A 20,590-nucleotide genomic window follows, 5' to 3' on the forward strand; every position below is an offset into this window, starting at 1 on the left:
CAAAGTGCTACAGAGCAGAGACTAAAAACAAACAATGTACAGGGTCATAAACAATAAAATATAGTAATAAAACATAACTACACAATAAAATCAAACATTTTAAACATTTTAACATTTTTAACATTTTAAAAGGCCCTTTTAAATAAAAATGTCTTGAGGCCTTTTTTAAATGCCCCCACACTCTGTGGGGCCCTCAGGGTCTCTGGAAGGGCATTCCAGAGCTGTGGGGTGACTACCTGGAAGGCCCTGTTTCCCATGGTGGAGAGCTTGGATCTGGGCTGGTGCAAGCGGTAGGTGGACGTGGTGGAGCGGAGGGTTCTTGGGGCGGTGTGTGGTGTGAGGAGTTCACTAAGGTAGGCAGGGGCAGTTCCATGTATGCATTGGTGTGTAAGGAGACAGAGTTTGTACTGAATTCTTTGTTGAATGAGCAGCCAATGAAGGGATCTGAGGACTGGAGTGATGTGGTCATATTTGCGCCTCCTCGTCAGGACCTGGGCAGCACAGTTCTGAATGTGCTGCAGCTTTTGTAGACTTTTGCCGGGGATCCCGATGAGGAGGGCGTTGCAGTAGTCCAATCTGGAGGAGACAAAGGCATGGATCAACTTCTCTGGGTGGGTGTCTCCAGGTTGCTTTGAATCTCTCTTTCTGTTGGAACAGGCTGTTGGTGATCGTCAAGTCATGTGCAGAGCAGAACTCCAGCAGCAGGCGGCCATTGTCGTTACAGTTGCCTATGCCATGTTTCCCTAGCATGTCCTTCCATACATCAGAGTCGCGGCCCACTCTGGCGTTGAAATCTCCCATGATGAGGAGCTTGCCCTGGGTGTCGACGCGCTGTAGAAGGTTGTGCAGATCGCTATAGAAAGCCTCCTTAACTCCAATGTCGGCCTGCATGGTTGGGGTATACACACTAACAATAGTGGCAAAATCCTTGTTGTTGATGGGGAGCCGGAGTGACATGAGTCGGTCAGAATGTCCAACTGGCAAACTGTGTAACCTATGTGCTATGGCGCTCTTAATCATGAACCCAACCCCTGAGAGTCGACGATCTTCTTTAGCCTTCCCTGACCAGAACAGTGTGTAGCCTGTGCCTTCCTCGGTGAGTGACCCTTGGTCTGCAAAGCGCACCTCGCTGAGTGCAGCAGTGTCTATGTCAAGCCTTGCTAGCTCTTTGGCGACTAAGGCTGAGCGTCTTCGAGGACGATCGCTATTGTCTGAGTCCATCATTGTGCGTACATTCCAGCACAAAATTTTCAGGTTCTTTGTTTTTCTTTTTGCACCGCGTGTAGTGATGCCTGTTGGCAGCGGTGAGCTAACCGGGTCTAGTGAGACAAGCCATGTTTAGACCACCTTTTCTAGGTCTGTCTCCATGTGGAGCAAGCAGGGCTATCCCTAAACAGGGCTGCTTGGTCACCCAGGGCCCTGCCGGATGATGCTGTTGTCTCCGGTCAGCAATCAAACGACCATAGCTCCTGAGCGGCCTGCATGCAGGATCGAGACTGCAGCTCCCAGTGCCATCATGCACCTGCTGTTTTCACCTCTTCCCATCGCTGCAGGGCTTTCCTTCCCGCCTGCGCTCGTTGCTTAAAGTGGGGATCAGCTCACGCACACCAATTCCACTCTTTAGGCAAGGTGGCACTCCACAGTGGCACAGACAAGCTGAGATGGCTGTGGCAACCACCAGGCTGTAGGTTTTACATCAGAGTGACCTTCTCCTAGCCTCTGGCTAAAGAACCTTCCTCGGAGGCACGGGGGCAGTAACCCAGGGTGGGGGTTTAACATCAGGGTTTTCCTTCCCCTAGGTGGACCGCCTTAACAGGGCTAATGAATCCCATCTACCCACTGCTATAACCCAGTCAGCTGGGAGGCTCGTGATGGCGGGAGCACCTAGATCCCATATAGGTCATGGACCTACCACTGCCATAAAGTATGACAAGTAATGTACAACTAAATGTACTCAAGTATTGAAAGTAAAAGTACAAGTAAATGTTAATCAAAAACAGACTGTTTTTTTTTATATTGAAGTTTATCTAGGCTTGTAAATGACTGGTAGTATTAGTCAAAATACTTAAACTTGTGCACATCACACAAAAACACTTCAGAAACAAGGTTTCAAAACCTAAACGAGAGTAGGCTACTCACTAGGTGTTCAGAGGAAACAGTTATTTATTTCTATATGTATTTATTTATTTTCATTGTTACATGGTTTTATCTTTTCTTTTGTGTTTTGTTTCATTAGGTTCTTTTTGTCTCTTTCTCTAAAATTGTATTGTAACATTATTAGTCTATTATTATTGACTATTATTGTCTATTATGTAGACTATTATTGTTGTTCTGTAATATATGAATAAAAATAAATTAAAAAAATTACAATTTGACTCTTTTACGACCACGAACGCTGAGCCATTAATTATACAGAAAATAAATCAACACAAACGTGCTGATGTGAACAGCTTAATGCTAACTTTAACATTGAAAACGCCATAGACATGCTAACGCTTTAGCATCGTCATTTTTGTTATAAAATACATCTATCAACTGTTTCAGAAGACTATAACAGGTTGGTTTAACATAAAAATATTAACTATAACTCAGACATATGCTCTTCAGGGTTTTAGTGGGGAAAAATTAGGATAAAGTGAAACAAAACAATCCACGAATCATAGATTGAAGCACTGCTTCAACCTGCGAACCACTGCTTCGATTGGTTCAAGGTTCAAAACAAAGCCGCGCTGCAGAAAAGTTGATTACAGACCCGCTGCAGGTCTGTAATCAATGTAGAGAAATTATCATTTTCCTGACAAACACCCCCTAAGTGCGCAACTGCAAAAAAGCCTACCGGACATGCCTCATGACAAATCGGCCTGACTTCGTTGCAGTCACTAGTAATCAGTGGTGTCTCTGGGTGAAAACATGACTTTTTTTCGTGTGTGTGTGTTTTTTTTTGTTTGTTTGTTTTTTTTTGTAACGAGTAACGGCATGGCGAATAGAAAATGTATCGGAGTAGAAGTATCAATCAATCAATCAATTTTTTTTATATAGCGCCAAATCACAACAAACAGTTGCCCCAAGGCGCTTTATATTGTAAGGCAAGGCCATACAATAATTATGTAAAACCCCAACGGTCAAAACGACCCCCTGTGAGCAAGCACTTGGCTACAGTGGGAAGGAAAAACTCCCTTTTAACAGGAAGAAACCTCCAGCAGAACCAGGCTCAGGGAGGGGCAGTCTTCTGCTGGGACTGGTTGGGGCTGAGGGAGAGAACCAGGAAAAAGACATGCTGTGGAGGGGAGCAGAGATCGATCACTAATGATTAAATGCAGAGTGGTGCATACAGAGCAAAAGAGAAAGAAACAGTGCATCCTGGGAACCCCCCAGCAGTCTACGTCTATAGCAGCATAACTAAGGGATGGTTCAGGGTCACCTGATCCAGCCCTAACTATAAGCTTTAGCAAAAAGGAAAGTTTTAAGCCTAATCTTAAAAGTAGAGAGGGTGTCTGTCTCCCTGATCTGAATTGGGAGCTGGTTCCACAGGAGAGGAGCCTGAAAGCTGAAGGCTCTGCCTCCCATTCTACTCTTACAAACCCTAGGAACTACAAGTAAGCCTGCAGTCTGAGAGCGAAGCGCTCTATTGGGGTGATATGGTACTACGAGGTCCCTAAGATAAGATGGGACCTGATTATTCAAAACCTTATAAGTAAGAAGAAGAATTTTAAATTCTATTCTAGAATTAACAGGAAGCCAATGAAGAGAGGCCAATATGGGTGAGATATGCTCTCTCCTTCTAGTCCCCGTTAGTACTCTAGCTGCAGCATTTTGAATTAACTGAAGGCTTTTTAGGGAACTTTTAGGACAACCTGATAATAATGAATTACAATAGTCCAGCCTAGAGGAAATAAATGCATGAATTAGTTTTTCAGCATCACTCTGAGACAAGACCTTTCTGATTTTAGAGATATTGCGTAAATGCAAAAAAGCAGTCCTACATATTTGTTTAATATACGCTTTGAATGACATATCCTGATCAAAAATGACTCCAAGATTTCTCACAGTATTACAAGAGGTCAGGGTAATGCCATCCAGAGTAAGGATCTGGTTAGACACCATGTTTCTAAGATTTGTGGGGCCAAGTACAATAACTTCAGTTTTATCTGAGTTTAAAAGCAGGAAATTAGAGGTCATCCATGTCTTTATGTCTGTAAGACAATCCTGCAGTTTAGCTAAGTATGCAATTAAGGTCGGAAATGTAGTGAAGTAAAAGTGAAAGTAAGCTGAATTTAAAAAACTTAAGTAAAGTACAAAGTCTCCCAAAACGTACTTAAGTACAGTAGTGAATTATTTTTACTTTGTTACTATACAACACTGAACTTTACCAACTTTTAGAGCATGGCAACAGTGGTAAGGAAAACCTGATGATATTGAGGAAGAAACTTTAAAGCAGAGCAGACTCAAAGGGGTGACCCACTGCTTAGGACATTCTAACGGTTACAAGGTTTTGCATAGTTTTACAAAGCTGAAGAAACAGAAAATAGAAAAACAAACGGCATAATAATAAAAAGATGAGAAGTCCACACAGGCATCAGCACCACAGGCAAGGTTTGTCCATGCTGTCAGAGGGCTTGTCCCCGCAACACAGTCATGTTCAAATGCAGACTGTAGCATGCAGCACTCACCTCAGGTCTTCCACCTCACAGTCCGTCCCTTCAGTTTAGATCCATCTGTCGTTGGTACCCCGGACAGAGAGAAAAAGAGCAGAATCAGTCAGACGGAAAAAACTACACCAAAGGTATAATTCATCAGCAGTAAATTTACAGGAAAACAGAGAAATTACTAAGGTGATCGCTGGACTCTAGCCCTAAGATTTACTCACAGACCCAAAATTTAGATAAAGTTGAGGCCAAGACCTGTTCTGTTGCTAATAAAATGACTTTAAAATGATAGGACGCATAGTACCATATTATGCCAGTGTGCTGGCCATACGAGATGGAGAATAGATGTGTCTTAAGTCTAGACTTGAAAGTCTCCACAGAATCTGACTGTTTTATTGACGCAGGGAGATCATTCCACAAAACAGGTGTACGATAAGAGAAAGCTCTGTGGCCCACAGACTTTTTATTCACCCTAGGGACAGAAAGTAGTCCTGTGCCCTGAGAACGCCTAGCCCGGGCCGGTACATAGGGTTTAATTAGGTCAGCTAAGTAAGGAGGTGCTTGACCATGAATAATTTTATAGGTTAACAGCAGCAGAACCTTAAAATCTGACCTCACAGAGACAGCAAGCCAGTGAAGAGATGCCAAAATGGGTGTAATGTGGTCGAACTTTCTACTTCCTGTCAAGAGTCTGGCAGCTGCATTTTAAACCAGTTGGAGACCCCTAATGCTGAACTCACAGTCACTTTTTTAAATTATTATTATCAGTGGTGGGTACAGCTAACCAGAAAGTTAGCTTCTATAACCATTAATCCGATAACCGAAAAGTTATCTCTTATGACACTAAACCGATAAACTGCTAAAAAAAATGATCTTTATTACAGATAACCGATAACTTTTATTCGGACGCGGCCACATCGGATTACACTGTCGGCTTCTGATAAACCAGTTTCACTTTAAGCGCCACAGGAGCTTCTGGGTAAATTCAAGGATCACAAACACAAAAAGAATGCATGAAAAATGAATGAATAAAAAATAAAACCCCAAACACTGTCATCATCTTTCAAAAGCAGTTAAACAAATGATTAGAACTCACAGTTTCTCGGTATTATATACACCGTCATTCACAAACTAAAAGCTGCTGCTTTTTCACATGCTTTGAACCCTGCAGCTTAAACAACCGAAATACGTCCATTAATGCATTGATTGGCAGAGTAAAAGACACGTAGTAAATATAAATTATTACCTGTTATTTCAGTGGAATTCATTAAATTCTGAAGAAAATATTCCACATAAAGCCTCCTGATTATCCAAAACGGTGTGTAAACAGAGAAGTCCTTGCAGCTGCGCGGTGAGATCTCCTCTCTCCCATATATATATATATACACACACACACGAGGGCTGTCCATAAAGTATAGGTCCTTTTTATTTTTTTCAAAAACTATATGGATTTCATTCATATGTTTTTACGTCAGACATGCTTGAACCCTCGTGCGCATGTGTGAGTTTTTCCACGCCTGTGACGTCATTCGCCTGTGAGCACTCCTTGTGGGAGGAGTCGTCCAGCCCCTCGTCGGAATTCCTTTGTCTGAGAAGTTGCTGAGAGACTGGCGCTTTGTTTGATCAAAATTTTTTCTAAACCTGTGAGACACATCGAAGTGGACACGGTTCGAAAAATTAAGCTGGTTTTCGGTAAAAATTTTAACGGCTGATGAGAGATTTTGAGGTGATACTGTCGTTTTAAGGACTTCCCACGGAGCGAGACGTCGTGCAGCGCTCTCAGGCGCCGTCGTCAGCCTGTTTCAAGCTGAAAACCTCCACATTTCAGGCTCTATTGATCCAGGACGTCGTGAGAGAACAGAGAAATTTAAGAAGAAGTCGGTTTCAGCATTTTATCCGGATATTCCACTGTTAAAGGAGATTTTTTAATGAAAGACGTGCAGACGGGTCCGCGCGTCAGGATGCAGCCGGCGCGGTGCGGCGGCACAGGAAAAACACCTCCGTGTTGATAACCATTTGTAAAATCCAGGCGGCTTTTGATGGCTTTCAGTGGAGTGAGTATATGAGAAATTGTTTAACAGCTGGACATGTTCCAACTTGTCCTTAAGGCTTTCAACAGAGGTGTTTTTCCTGTGGCGGAGCATCGCGCGAGCCGACGCTGCAATCCGCCCGCACGTCTTTCATTAAAAAAATCTCCTTTAACAGTGGAATATCCGGATAAAATGCTGAAACCGACTTCTTCTGAAACTTCTCTGTTCTCTCACGACGTCCTGGATCAATAGAACCTGAAATGTGGAGGTTTTCAGCTTGAAACAGGCTGACGACAGCGCCTGAGAGCGCTGCGCGACGTCTCGCTCCATGGGAAGTCCTTAAAGCGACAGTATCACCTCAAAATCTCTCATCAGCCGTTAAAATTTTCACTGAAAACCAGCTTAATTTTTCGAACCGTGTCCACTTCGATGTGTCTCACAGGTTTAGAAAACATTTTGATCAAACAAAGCGCCAGTCTCTCAGCAACTTCTCAGACAAAGGAATTCCGACGAGGGGCTGGACGACTCCTCCCACAAGGAGTGCTCATGGGCGAATGACATCACCGACAGGCGTGGAAAAACTCACGCATGCGCACGAGGGTTCAAGCATGTCTCACGTAAAAACATATGAATGAAATCCATATAGTTTTTGAAAAAAATAAAAAGGACCTATACTTTATTGACAGACCTCATATATATATATATATATATATATATATATATATATATATATATTGTGTGTAGTGAGCGCCTTGTATGGCAGCACACTGACATCGGGGTGAATGTGAGGCATAATTGTAAAGTGCTTTGAGTATGTGATGCAGATGGAAAAGCGCAATATAAATGCAGTCCATTTACCATTTGACAAACTTCTCTCTTCCTCTCGATTTAATTTATTGGCTACAATATTTTTGCCCCTGGAGACTTGTAAACACAAACTGCAAGCCAGTTTAAAAGTGAGAACTCAGACATTTGGTTACCCAAGAAAAAGAGAGATTGTTTTGAAATGTAAGTGCATGGGGAGTGTGGCTTGGGTTCACCAGATAAGCGCCATGAGATGTGCGATATGACAGGGAGGCTGCAGCTGTACCCGTCTCGCGTGAACGGCGTCAGCAGCGAGTTTCTATCACTGATCGCTCATTGGCCAATATCTTTGAAGCAAATCGGCCACCATATTACCACTCGCATGTTCCGCTCCGGAAAGGTCTTTTCTGTTGACCTTTGACCAGGCGTCCGGAACTTTATTCTTTTGTGATTTAAAAAAAAAAATAAATCCCTTCATGTGCAGTTAAAAAACTACACAATTCACCAGTTCAAATCTGTGGACGAACATTTCTGTGAGTCTGATTGAAATGGAAAGTAATGAGCAATAATTTGAAGAGTTCTATCCCTTATTCCAGCATATAGGCAACAATAATAATGAAGCAGCAGGACCTTCGTGGCCGGGCCGATGGTGGGGGATCGAACCCACGCGGCTCGCACCAAAAGACCGTTCCTCTACCAGGTCAGCCAAAGGGGAACTCCCCGTTAGCCAAGCTAGCGGGAACGTCTTTTCAATTGGGACCCGGGACTTTCATCCTGCTACAATAATAATAAGTGGCTTGTGTGTAGCCACATGTTGAGTTTTGTGTTGGACAAACTATTTTAAGACATTTCTTAGGTCTACTTGTGCGTAGTTTTGGAGCTTTAGGCGTTGCTGTAATGTGTTTTATTACTAATATTAGGCTGAAGCTCACAGAGCTGTGTGTAATAAATATTAACATTGCAAAGGAAAACCAACTCTCTTCCAGGTCTGACATGCGAGGTCAAAGACCAAGAGGTGTAAACTGCAGTCTCAAGGCATCATGACTGACTGTGTGCAGCGAGAATGGTAAATGGACTGCATTTATATCACGCTTTTCCATCTGCATTAGACGCTCAATGGGCTTTACAATAATGCCTCACATTCACCCCAATGTCAGGGTGCTGCCATATACTTGAAATAACAAGTGTGGGGAAAAAAAGTCCACCTTGTAAAATGACTTGAAATTAATGACTCAAGTTGAATATTACACAAATGAAATGAAGAGGGTGTGGCTATAATAATTTGGTGGGAAAAGCCAGGTGCAGGTTGCATGTCTGCAGAGTCTGAAGTCTGGTTTGACTTTGTCTTTCAGTGTTTCCAGGGTTTCTGCCATCCAATAGATTAAAGGAAAAACGAAAGTGTGATGAATTAATTTGCATTTTACATATAGAAGATGGCAAAACTGTTGATTTTACCATCATTACAAATACAACAGACCTGGATGAATGTTTCAAGCACACGAGATCAAAAGACTCACAACCTTCAGTCTCGCCGTATGGAATGGGCGGAGTCTGTGGACAGATTGACTCAGACCGTCATGGTTGCTGTCATAGTTGCTGTGTACGTGTCACATTAAGTCTACAAACACTGTACGTGATTGCTGGAGTAAAGGAATACAACTTGTGTAATAATTGTGTGTGCAGTGTAGTCTGTCCACATTCTTAGGAGCTCTGAAAAAAGAGGGACTATGTCTGAAAATGGTCAATAAAAATGAAAAGCTAACAAACCAAACAACAAGCACAATGCTCCTTTTTTGATGTTTCTTCCATCTGCCTCTCATTATTTTTCTGATCTTCACAGCTCTGTGTATAACAAAGACAATAATAACATGAAGTATGACTACAATGTTCAATTGCATGATTAAATGAGGGAGCAGGTCCAAAAATAAAAACCCACCTCCCAGTGTTTTGCTAAAATGTACAATAAAATCTTGTTTTTGATGTTTAGCATCACAACATGCAAAGTAATTTGCTCCCAAATGGACAATCAGACTCATCGTCCTCGGATGCTGGTCCACCATGTCATCAGGATGGAGTTTGTCTTCAGTCGCTGCCACAGAGTAGTCATGGAGTGTGAAGGGTGACCTCTGTTTTGATGATGACCCATCACTGTACAGATTCTTGTTCTTTTTCTTCTTCTTTTGCAAAGGTTTAACTTTGAGGATGAAGGGCTGGTCACAAAACATATGAATGAAATCCATATAGTTTTTGAAAAAAATAAAAAGGACCGTTACTTTATTGACAGACCTCGTAATTCATGACAAACTCTTATCCAAATGTCTTTTTAAGTTCATAATATAAACTTGAAGGTTATGAAAAATGTATTAAGGCTAAGTAGGGATGCTTCGAATGTACTTCAGTGTGCTTACACTCTTAGAAAAAGCGTTAATCTAGGGAAAGTGACTAAATATTGTATAACTCATTGTGAATATCAATATACCTATGCAATATAGCTGTTTGCGAGCATAGGGCAAAGGAAACATGCTACTCATGCACTCATATTTACACTCTAAAATAACAACAGTGTTTGAACAGAAAGAAATGCTTTTTTATTAATTACAAGAAATCAATTTTGTTTTTATGGCCATATCTAGTATTATTGTTGTTGTTGTTGTTGTTGTTATCATTATTATTTTATGTTATTGGTATTAAGACGATTATCACCATATTTTTTTAACTGAAAACATTGAAAATACCTGGTTGGCAAACTTCCTAGATATGCACAAATATTTCATGAATATTTTTAATGAACTACTCTCTACAGCTTTCATGCTTGGAAGATCACAGTGACCTAATTTTATGTCTCAGAGGTAGAGGCCTGTTAAAGATCCCTACAGGCCTGAAATGAGTCCTGTACCTCTTTCCATTTTGAAACATACCACCCTGCTAATGTATAAGGATGTACAATGACGTATGACGCCGCATGACGGACGATACATGATCACATAAGCTCAGTATAGCTTTGCACTAGTTGCAGTAGCCATTCTCTACAGCTTAACAATGTCCAATCTTGATCACTGGCCCCCTACATAATAACCATATGATTGTACTGTCATATGAATAGCAAAATATACACTGTATTATAACCATGCAAACACCCTTTTAAAAAAAGCAGGATACAGGGCTAAAATCAAATGTCTCCCGCTTTGACATGACTTAATATAACCTAAAGAGTCCCTGGACAAAGTTTGGCGCTTTTGTAAAAAAGTGCACGATTCTATCCCTTAACTGCTGGACTACTGAACCCATACTAATTACAGTTAAACACAATCTAACCACTAGGGGCAGTGGAGAGCTACAGTCCAGTGCCCGGGGACCAACTCCAGATGGAGGCAACGAGATGTATAATTTAACTTCTAGTTCATTTGTAAGATTTCTCTAAAAATGGACACTTGAAAGAAAATACAGGGAGAAGGACCAACAGATTCAAACACTGAAGAAGTCTCTGGATCATCGGCAGAATGAACTGCACAATCTTGTAGATGAACTCTTTGACAAAGAAGAAATAATTGGCAAACAAAAGCTGGAACTGTCACATCAACACCAGCAAATCGAGGAGTTAAATAACAGCAGGGAGGCTCTGAAACAGGAGATACAGAGTCTCCGAGATCAGCTTGAGAGCAGACAGGAGGAGGAGATCTTCAGGAGAGTCCAAAATATTTAAAATGAATTCAAGAATTTGAGTGAATATGAAGAGCTCCCAGAGACTTCAGAGGATGAGGAATATGACACGAATACGGACTCTGTGGTGGCTGAACAACCATCCCAAAGCTGTTGGCACCGCTCTCCTCGTGGCCCGCAAACACCAAGCCAACACCAAGCCCGGGCTGCAGGACTCTTCACCATGGGCTTATTTGTCGGCCTGGTGATCGCCCGACTCTCCATAAGATCTTCATTTACTCTGTAATGTGCACAAATTAAACAAAAGTCCAATTATCGCTTGTTGAAGACGTCCAACCAGTATAATTGGCCTCATGCACGTCTTCATATGTTGTGCAACTGTATGAACGTTCACTAAAACTCACTGAATGGTTGAGTTGTGCTTATGAGGTCAATATGTGACATATCAATTAAAAACAAAATTACAATGTAATTATTTTCTGACATTGTCAAGGAGAAATAACTGGACTTTCATTTTGTTATTGTTTGAAAGACATCATTGTCAATCTTATGTCCAGAGGTTGACTAACTTACTATTTTGTCTATTTTGTTTTATGACCACTAAGGAGCAGCCAGGGTGTGTCACAGTGAGCATGTTCACACATCTCTAGTTGACATAAATTTACATTATAGATTATACTTGTGTGTTTTATTTTATACTCGAGCACATATCTTTAGTTTTGCTTTTGATCTGTTGACAGATTGTCATAATTGTGAAATAAAGGACAAAAGAGACATAAGTCCTGCTCACAGGCTGCTACCAGAGACAGGACACGTTCACATCTTCAGTCAAACTCCAGACATCTCCATGTCACTACATATTCAGTCCCTGACTGGTCATCGTGGCGCGACAAGACTAAAAAGTTCAGATTTTTCAATTTGGGGAGGAGGGCAACATGACGTGACGCGACGCAATATCGCGCCACAAACGTGCCAATCACTCAAAATAGCTTCACTCACGTCCATTGCGTCACGCTGCGCGGTTTGGTGCCAAAACGTGTGCTTACATAGGGATTACATGGCAACCTGTCGCTGCAGTCGCTTGTGTTGCGCCCGGTGTGAACGCGGCGTAAGACCAGAGTGACCTGCTACTCAAGTCGCTTCCTGTAGGTGTCGCAGTTTGACAAGCAAGACAGGAAACAAGCAGGACAGATGTCACATGTAATTCAATGGTGTCCAAAGACATTCCAGGAAGGGCCAAGAGGGTGCAGGTTTCTAATTCCAGCAGGCGATTTCACTGATGAATTCATCCCATCTGCTCAAAGTGATATTAATCAGTGAAATCATGTGGTGGAGTCAGTGGCTGCAGAGAAGGCTCCTTTTTTTGCTGAAATGTACAAAAATTATGTTTTTCAGACCTTGACTTTTGACCAAACTACTGCATAATCTAAATATATAGTGCAGATCACCAATTTAGGCTTCTTGGTTGTTGAAATATTTACATAATAATAACAACAACAACAACAACAATAATAGTAATTATTTTTTGACCATATTTTCCATGTTGTTGACCTCTGACCAAGCTTGTCCGAAATCTAATCACCTCTAGAAATCTTGGGAGATGACGACCATGAAGGATTTCAAGTTTTTAGAGGTGTAGGGGAAACCGGGGCACAGTGGATCAGAAATGTTGTTTTGAGGCAGCATAAACACATTATGCATAGGTTTAGGTCATTCTATTCTGGATTTAATACAGCAAGTTATTGTTCATAAGGCTGTTATTTATTTCTCCCCAAGTGTAGTTCACAGGTGTTTAAAATCGATTTTAAAATTTTTGCTTCACTGTGCCCTGAACACTAATTCACAGGTCACAGTGAATCAACTTAGAATATAATAAAGAAAAAACACATGATCACAAAGATTTCTTCAAAATTATTAAATATATTCTGATGCATATACAAACTATAATCCACCAAACAAGCTATGTAATGTGTGAGTGTCTTATATAGTGCTATAAGTCCTTTAGAAATAATTAAAAATACAACTGTCATCATTTCTGTCAAACTTGAAAGCAGTTGTTTAGATACCCAAATTATAGGAATAATTCTTGGAAAAATAAATGTATAAGCTTCAACAAGTAATATTTGTCATCCACTTGGTACTGGGCCTTAGTAAATCACTTTCTAGACTAATTCACTGTGCCCCGGATGCATGTGACACACATGAGTCATGTTATCAAATAGCTGATAGACTGGAGAAGACATGACACATGCTCATCAGTTGGACAAGGTAGTCTTCTAACTAATAACAATTTTTTTTGGGCCACCTTTCCTCTGTTGTGAGAAATAAATACAAAGACACTAACATCCACAAAATGTACTTTTGATAGGAAAAAACTGACTTCAATTGCCACTTAGTTTTACCCTTAATGTATCCAAAAACAAAGCACTAATTTATAAGTGGGATGTCTTTATGCATAAAAATATGGCATAACTCCTGCTAATATATATGTAGTTGTGCAGATATAGCTACTGACTCACTGTTCCCCGTGATTCACCGTGCACCGGTTTTCCCTACAATTATTTTATCAACGGTCATGTGAGGAAATGCCGTAATCCCGTTGTCTGAGCTCTTTCTGCTGACTGCTTGGTCCCGTTTCTGTGGGCTGATCTTGCACCATCAGGACGTGCTTTGAAGCTGAGGGACTTTTTAAACGTGGCCCATTAAATGCAGCAGTTCTGCGTGTGCGTGCAAGGTTGAAAAAAATGCCAAAGGTTTCTCTTTGACACCCCCCCCGCCCCCCCAAAAAATACCAGAAGGAGGTGGCTGCTTTAATTATATACACCCACACATTGATTATATACACCTGTGTGGACCACATGACTTCTAGAGATAAAAATAGGTTTACTATCTGTGACATCAGAAAAAAGTGACGGTGTGGATATTTTATTTATGATATTTTTTTCTGAAAAACAGGTACATTCAAATCTGAAAAATGTCATGGACTGAAAATATCAACTATTTTTTAAATACATATTGTTTCCTTCTTGAATGGTTAGTGTACTGTACGTACATTAGTAGTGTAGCACATTATTATTAAGCATTAAAGCAATTCCCACAGGGAGAAAATAATATAGTCTTACCTGTCCGTTTCTGTAAGATCATCTGAAAACGTATCCACCTTTACAAAATGACATCTGAAAATAATTGAATTTGTTGTCCTAGCTGAAAAACAGTCCATAATGGTTCGAGTCTCTGCTGTACCGATCCGGGACCGGCACAGTCATCTTACAGCTGTAATTTGTTCATTGCGTCTGTGGCTGATGGTTCGAGTTTCTGCTGTCAATGGATCCTCTTGTTCCACCGCAAGTCTCTTTGCACTGCAAGTTAAAAGACCCACAGCGCCTCATCTGCTCCTAACGTCTCCGCCTGCATGTGACGAAATTCCTATGATCTACAAAACAATAAAATAATGTGAAAATAGTCAGTTTTTCCTCTGTGTCAAATGGAGAAGCTGCAGACACCATGCGTACGTGCTCATCAATATAAGTGTTCCACCTGCCAATCAAAAGGATTCTGCCTGCAAGAATAACCACTCTGACACCGAAAACACGGTGCAGCTCCAACCGGAACCACTTGGTGGAAACGGGGCTGTCAGTAGACTGTAAAAATCCATAAATTAATCCATAAATTAATGGGGCTATTAAGATAATGGTTGCAGCACTGTTATCACTTCCTCCTTCTTCTCCGATGTTGGGATCAGCCAGGAAGTTTCCTAGTTTTTAATGGCACGCAGTTCAAAATCCGAATATTTCTCTCTCTCAAACTGTTGTTTAATTTTAGTCTTAAATACTCAAACAAAAAATTACATATTGTGTCACCTACACTTTAAATTGAGTTTTAGCATATCCGACAAGAAAACAAAAGACAACAAAAGGTTGAGTTGTTTAAATACTTGGGCCTGTGGTTTGATGGGACTTTATCGTGGACTGTACATATACAAACATGGTTGATAAATGTAAGAAGGTACCGAATGTGATGAGGTGTTTGTGTGGTGTGGACTTGGGGGCCGGCAGATCAGCACTGACAATATTTACTATACTGGTCTGATAAGGTCAGTGTTTGACTATGGCTGCATAGTGTATGGGTCAGCTTCTATGTCAGCTAGATGTGGTTCAAAATCAAGCCCTTCATATAACAAGGAAAACTACTCCAGTTTCAGCCATTCAGTTTCAAATGGGAGAGATGCCGTTACACCTTAGGAGAGACCAACTAGCTCGAGTGTATTGTGCAAACTTACGGGGACATGGTGCTAGCGATATGACCCAGTCAGTGTTATCAGCATGTCAAGAGAGAGAGACTGCTGCTATCAGAACCTTTGTTGGATAATCAAATGGAAGGTAGAGGAGATGAACCTAAACACGGTTATGATCTCCCCTACTGTAGTTTCCCAATTTCCATGGTTGTTTACAGATCCGCACATTGACTTAGGGCTACTGGAAGAATGGTGTGAGTGTATTGTGGACAACAGTAGAGTCATGAGTTTTCTGTGCGAGAAATACAGTGAGACTACTGTAGTCTATGTTGATGCATCTAAAACCACAGATAGGAGGGTCAGAGTAGCCTATGTCATTCCTAGGCTAAACATTGCGGTAGCAAAAAGAATTACTGATGACCTTGCTGTATACACAGCAGACTTATTGGCAATGTGGCTGGTACTGCACTGGGTGATTGATACTAAAATAATGAATGCAGTAATAGCATCAGACTCAAGTGTGTCATTATTCAGCCTTAAAAACATACAGTCTGAAACTAGACAAGATCTTGTATATGAGATAGTATACTTGACAAATAATCTCACAAACTCAGGAGCTTTCATGTCATTTATATGGGCCCCGGCTCATAATGGGGTCAGAGGAAATGAACTGGCTGATAAGTTTGCCAAGCAAGCAGCAGGAAAGTCCACCACTGACATCAGACACAATAAAGGAGAACTGAAAAGTATAGTCAAAGCTAAAGGCATTAGCAAGTGTCAACACCTATGGGATGCTGGACACACAGGGCGCTATTTCCATAGTATTCAGCATAATGTTGGCAGGGGGAGGTGCACACACAGACACAAAAGAGAGGAGGATGTGTTCTCGAGACTGAGGTTTGGTCACACCGCTCTAAATAGCTCACTGTTTAAGATCAATAAACATGTTGGGAGAACCTGCGATTGCAGTGACAGTCTAGAGATCATAGAGCATGTTCTTCTACAGTGTCCAAAGTACCAACATAATAGGCAATTTCTGTCCAGTCAGCTGCAGGGGAGACAGGTAGACCTCAGCTTACAGAACATACTTCAGCTAGGGTCTGGTGGGATCTGCTTCAAATGAGTATCTGAAGAATACAGGATTACTACACATGGTATGAGTCGAGTGCTGTGTGTGTGTGTGTGTGTGTGTTTTTTTGTAATTTGGTTTTGGGGACGTTAGCCTCCTGACCAAAACTGCAGTCCAGTTGGTGGTGGTAACGCCACCAACTGGTGGGATCAGCTTCAATTAGTTTTACAACTATCTGAAGAATGCAGGATTACTGCACAGGGTATAAGTCTGCTACCTATTTTATTCTCTCTCTCTTATTTTATTTTGGGAATGTTAGCCTCCTGATGGGCAGCACAGTGGCTTAGTGGTTAGCACTGTTGCCTCACGGCGAGAAGGTCATGGGTTCAATTCTCACTTGTGGCCTTTCTGTGTGAAGTTTGCATGTTCTCCCTGTATTTGCGTGGGTTTCCTCCGGGTGCTCCGGTTTCCTCCCACATCCAAAGACGTGGGTTAGGTGGGTTGGAATCTTAAAATTGTCCGTAGGTGTGCGTGTGGGTGTGACTGTGTTTGTCTGTTTGTGGTCCTGTGACAGACTGGCGCCCTGTCCTGGGAGTACCCCGCCTTGCACTCTATGACTACTGGGATAGGCTCCAGCCCCCCGCGACCCTTAATTGGACTAAGCGGTTGAAGATGAGTGTGTGAGTGTAGCCTCCTGACTTACACTCCAGTCCAGCTGGTGGCAGTAATGCTCCGTATAAGCTTGTTGCCAACCGCCATTAAACACAACGGCGGCGAGGAAGAAGACGAAGACGAAGGTGGTGGTGGTGGTTAGCTTTTGTTAAAAAGAGAGAGAACAGAAGAGATGCAACATCAAGGTGAGACGTCGTGTTACTGAAACATCACTTGTATAATAACATTAACAGCAACATGTATGTTGAAGTTCAATATTTTAAAGGTCGTTTGTTACAGCAGAAGTTGGCTAGCTGTTAGCCTGCTTTGACTTGGACGCAGACTTAGGACTCCATCGTTTCTTTTTGTTGATACTCCCATCGGTGTTTACAGCAGCCCTGTTGATTGCAGCCAGCCTTTTCTCACGCCTGCATTTCTCAGATGGTATAATATAGAGCTGCCGTTCGGATCTGAATATTTAACGTCTCATATACACTTGTGGATCTGATGGCTTAATCCTTTAATATTACGTTCAGTGATAAACTATTAAGGTCTGTTAACCTTAACAATCTGCGCATGCACACTGTGCTGTTTCTGGAGATTTAAAAAGATTTGGAGAGGAAAAAAGAAGCTACGCATCGATTCCTCGCAAGGAGGCGCAGCTGAGTGGAACGTGCACCAACGGTGTAAAAATACCAATTTGAGTAGGTATATTTTTGTACGTATCTTTAATTTATATGAGCGAAGCGGTGCAAAGCTCGCTCTATGGTAGATGGAGGCACAAACCGGAAATGGCACAAAAAAATCGGACAACATTGTCATAAAAAGCCACAAACCAGAAATGATGTGAGATGCTGAAGAGCTTCGCTCGTTCATGTGCATGAGATATCCACATTACGAGCAGAGTGCCTTGATTGGAGACACTCTCACGAGCGCCACTAGCTTAGCTTACGACAAGCTAAAAAATATACGCTCTCGTTTTGGCCGAACAACTTTCCACAGTTTCTGGAGTTTCTGTGTCAGTACGCGCCCGCGGCCGACATGTTTGATGAATTCCTGCGCAAAAAGTAGTTCCCAGGTAATTGTGATATATTCCTGTGAAATGAGTATATCAATTCGAAAATTTACTAGTTACTATTTACTAATAAAATTATAACGATAAGTTTTAAGAGTGGCTGTAATAAATATTTAAGAAATTTAAAATTTATGAGCACCTTCACCTTATAGGTACGGTCGGGCCTACGTCACTTCCGCGTAGTTACGGTCGCCATTTTGGGTCGCAGCTGAAAACGAACTGTACGCGCACTCAGTGGCGGTCCTAGCCTGTTTGGCGCCCTGGGCGAGCAACCCCACCAGCGCCCTCTGCCTGCTGTGTGGTGCATATATCTTTCTGCCATTGTCTGACTGACAGGTTTTAACCAGAGGATCCCCCACCATCACAGGCACAGTCAGAATTTCTTTTCAGTTTTTATTTGAAAAAATGTCGAAGAAACTTAAATATTACTATAAACATAACCAAAAAACAAACTGTAATACTGGGTAAGTTAAAAGTATAACACACAAATAAGAAAATAAATAATGTAGAAATAAATACAAAAAATAAATAAAATAAAAATATTACTGTAAACAAACATAACAAGACAAAAATAAACTGTAGTACTGTGTAAGTTAAAAGTATAAAATACAAATAAAAATAAATACTGTAGAAATAAAATAAAAATAAGGCATTTCTAAATAGCGCCAATATAAAACCATTTGAGAAATTATGTGTACAATGGCACTTTGATAAAGACATAAATCTCACTGCACAACTGGAGGAAGGTCTGAACTTTTTTATAGGACAATTTACAGTATTTCACATTTTGGGGAACAAAATGAATTGCACAACTGTTGTGTAAAGTCCTATCCTTCATTAATAATAATTCAATAAGAGATAATGATTCAATAAGAGACTACTAGCTACACTATTACTTTTCAAACAAGAAATACAAATTAAAATGTACAAATGAACATTGTAGAAAACCTATTTGCTGGTACTGTACTTTGAACAACAAGATATAGTTTAATGTGCACATCAACTGTCACCTAAATGTTGACCCTCCTTGCCTTCCTTGATGCAAAATCATCAATAATATCATATGAAATCTGATCAGCAACTGCATGGTTGATACTGATGACTGCCAGGCCACTGAGGCGTTCCTGAGACGTAGCTGACCTCAGATATGTTTTTATCAGTTTCAACTTTGAAAAGCTTGTCTCTTGACAGGAAGGGTAACTGCAATTCTAAGAGCAGTCCACAAATTTGGATAGATTTCTGAGAGGTCACTCTCATGGACAAAGTTTAGCAGCTGAAGAGCAGTCATAGACTTTCATGGCAAATCAGGCAAGTTCCTGAGTTCCCGTACAAGTTCTCTGCCATCCAAGTCTGAGTTCCCATTAAAATGCAGCGTTGTACTGAGGGCATTGCATTGTTCTTTGAGGTCTTGAAAGTTTTGGAAAATTTGTGAGCACGTCAAAATTCTCTCCCACATTTTGCAATGTGGCAAATCTTTCCTGAATGGCAGACACTGCATATGCAATGCAATAGAGTAATTACAGCAGGCTAACATAGCTTTTCTCAACTAATGTGATTAAGGGACTGTCATACTGACATGGAAAATGGCTAACAACTAAGACAAAAACAAACGAGTGTATACATATATTTCCAATTCATGAAATTCAGAGTAGGAGAAATTCTTGAGGCGTCTAAATATACATGGTCCAAACTACATCACAAAATGCTGTTTGTTTAGTTAAAGAAGGATTTCGATCTTCTAATATTTTCTGCTCTGCTGCTAACAAATATGTCGTCCTAAGCAGCTAAACGTAACCAGTTAGCATCTTATGTAAAAAGTCTATCTTGCAGCAGGTTACAGCCTACGTAACACATTTCACACAACAAGAAATAATACAGCTTCTGCTTACCTTTTATCTTTTACTCATTTCTGCTCTTCTTTTCTGTTTTTCCTAAACTACGCACCTGATAGCTTTGCCCTTTTCTTTTCCATCTTCCATAATACGCACTGAAGCGGAATAGGTTATCACCCCCGCCCATCCCCAGGGTTGCCAGATTGACAGTTGCCAGCACTAACACAACAAAACCTCCTCCAAACCTCCAGAACCTGTTACCTGTCTGTCAGACCATGGCAGAAATCTACATGCACCACACAGCAGGCAGAGGGCGCTCATTACCCACAAATGGAGTATAGCGGTAGGCACTGCTGCAGCGATTGCAATGCTTTTTGGGGGATCGGGGGTCAGTCATGCCGCCCCAGATAAGAAGCCGCCCTGGGCGGCTGCCCATATCGCCCATATCAGAAACCGCTTCTGCGCGCACTCACAACCATTGTTGACATAGTCGTTTTTACTGCTGTTTATTCGCAAAGGCCTGCCAATGTGGTCATGCCAAATGGCATAGGTACGGTTGGATATCCGGGTCCCTGATGTGCGCGCACAT

At 41.3% G+C, this 20,590-nt stretch overlaps 1 protein-coding gene and 1 long non-coding RNA gene across 2 annotated transcripts in view; one reads left to right on the plus strand and one right to left on the minus strand.

The window, feature by feature from the left end:
• Positions 1–476: 476 nt before the first annotated feature.
• LOC117521642 lies at positions 477–19,262 on the minus strand. Its single transcript, XR_004564012.1, has 3 exons — positions 19,252–19,262; positions 9,875–9,883; positions 477–605 (listed from the first exon to the last, which is right to left on the minus strand). It is a non-coding gene; the product is annotated as an uncharacterized LOC117521642 (long non-coding RNA).
• LOC117521616 (gastrula zinc finger protein XlCGF57.1-like) overlaps positions 17,210–20,590 on the plus strand; it is a 221,262-nt gene continuing 217,881 nt past the window's right edge. The window contains exon 1 of the mRNA XM_034182951.1: positions 17,210–17,300. Within this exon, the coding sequence (XP_034038842.1) occupies positions 17,288–17,300 (13 nt within the window). The 5' untranslated portion in view covers positions 17,210–17,287. The remainder of the gene's footprint in view (positions 17,301–20,590) is intronic.

This window comes from Thalassophryne amazonica, chromosome 12 (genome assembly GCF_902500255.1).
Source record: "Thalassophryne amazonica chromosome 12, fThaAma1.1, whole genome shotgun sequence".
NCBI classification, from domain to species: Eukaryota; Metazoa; Chordata; class Actinopteri; order Batrachoidiformes; family Batrachoididae; genus Thalassophryne; species Thalassophryne amazonica.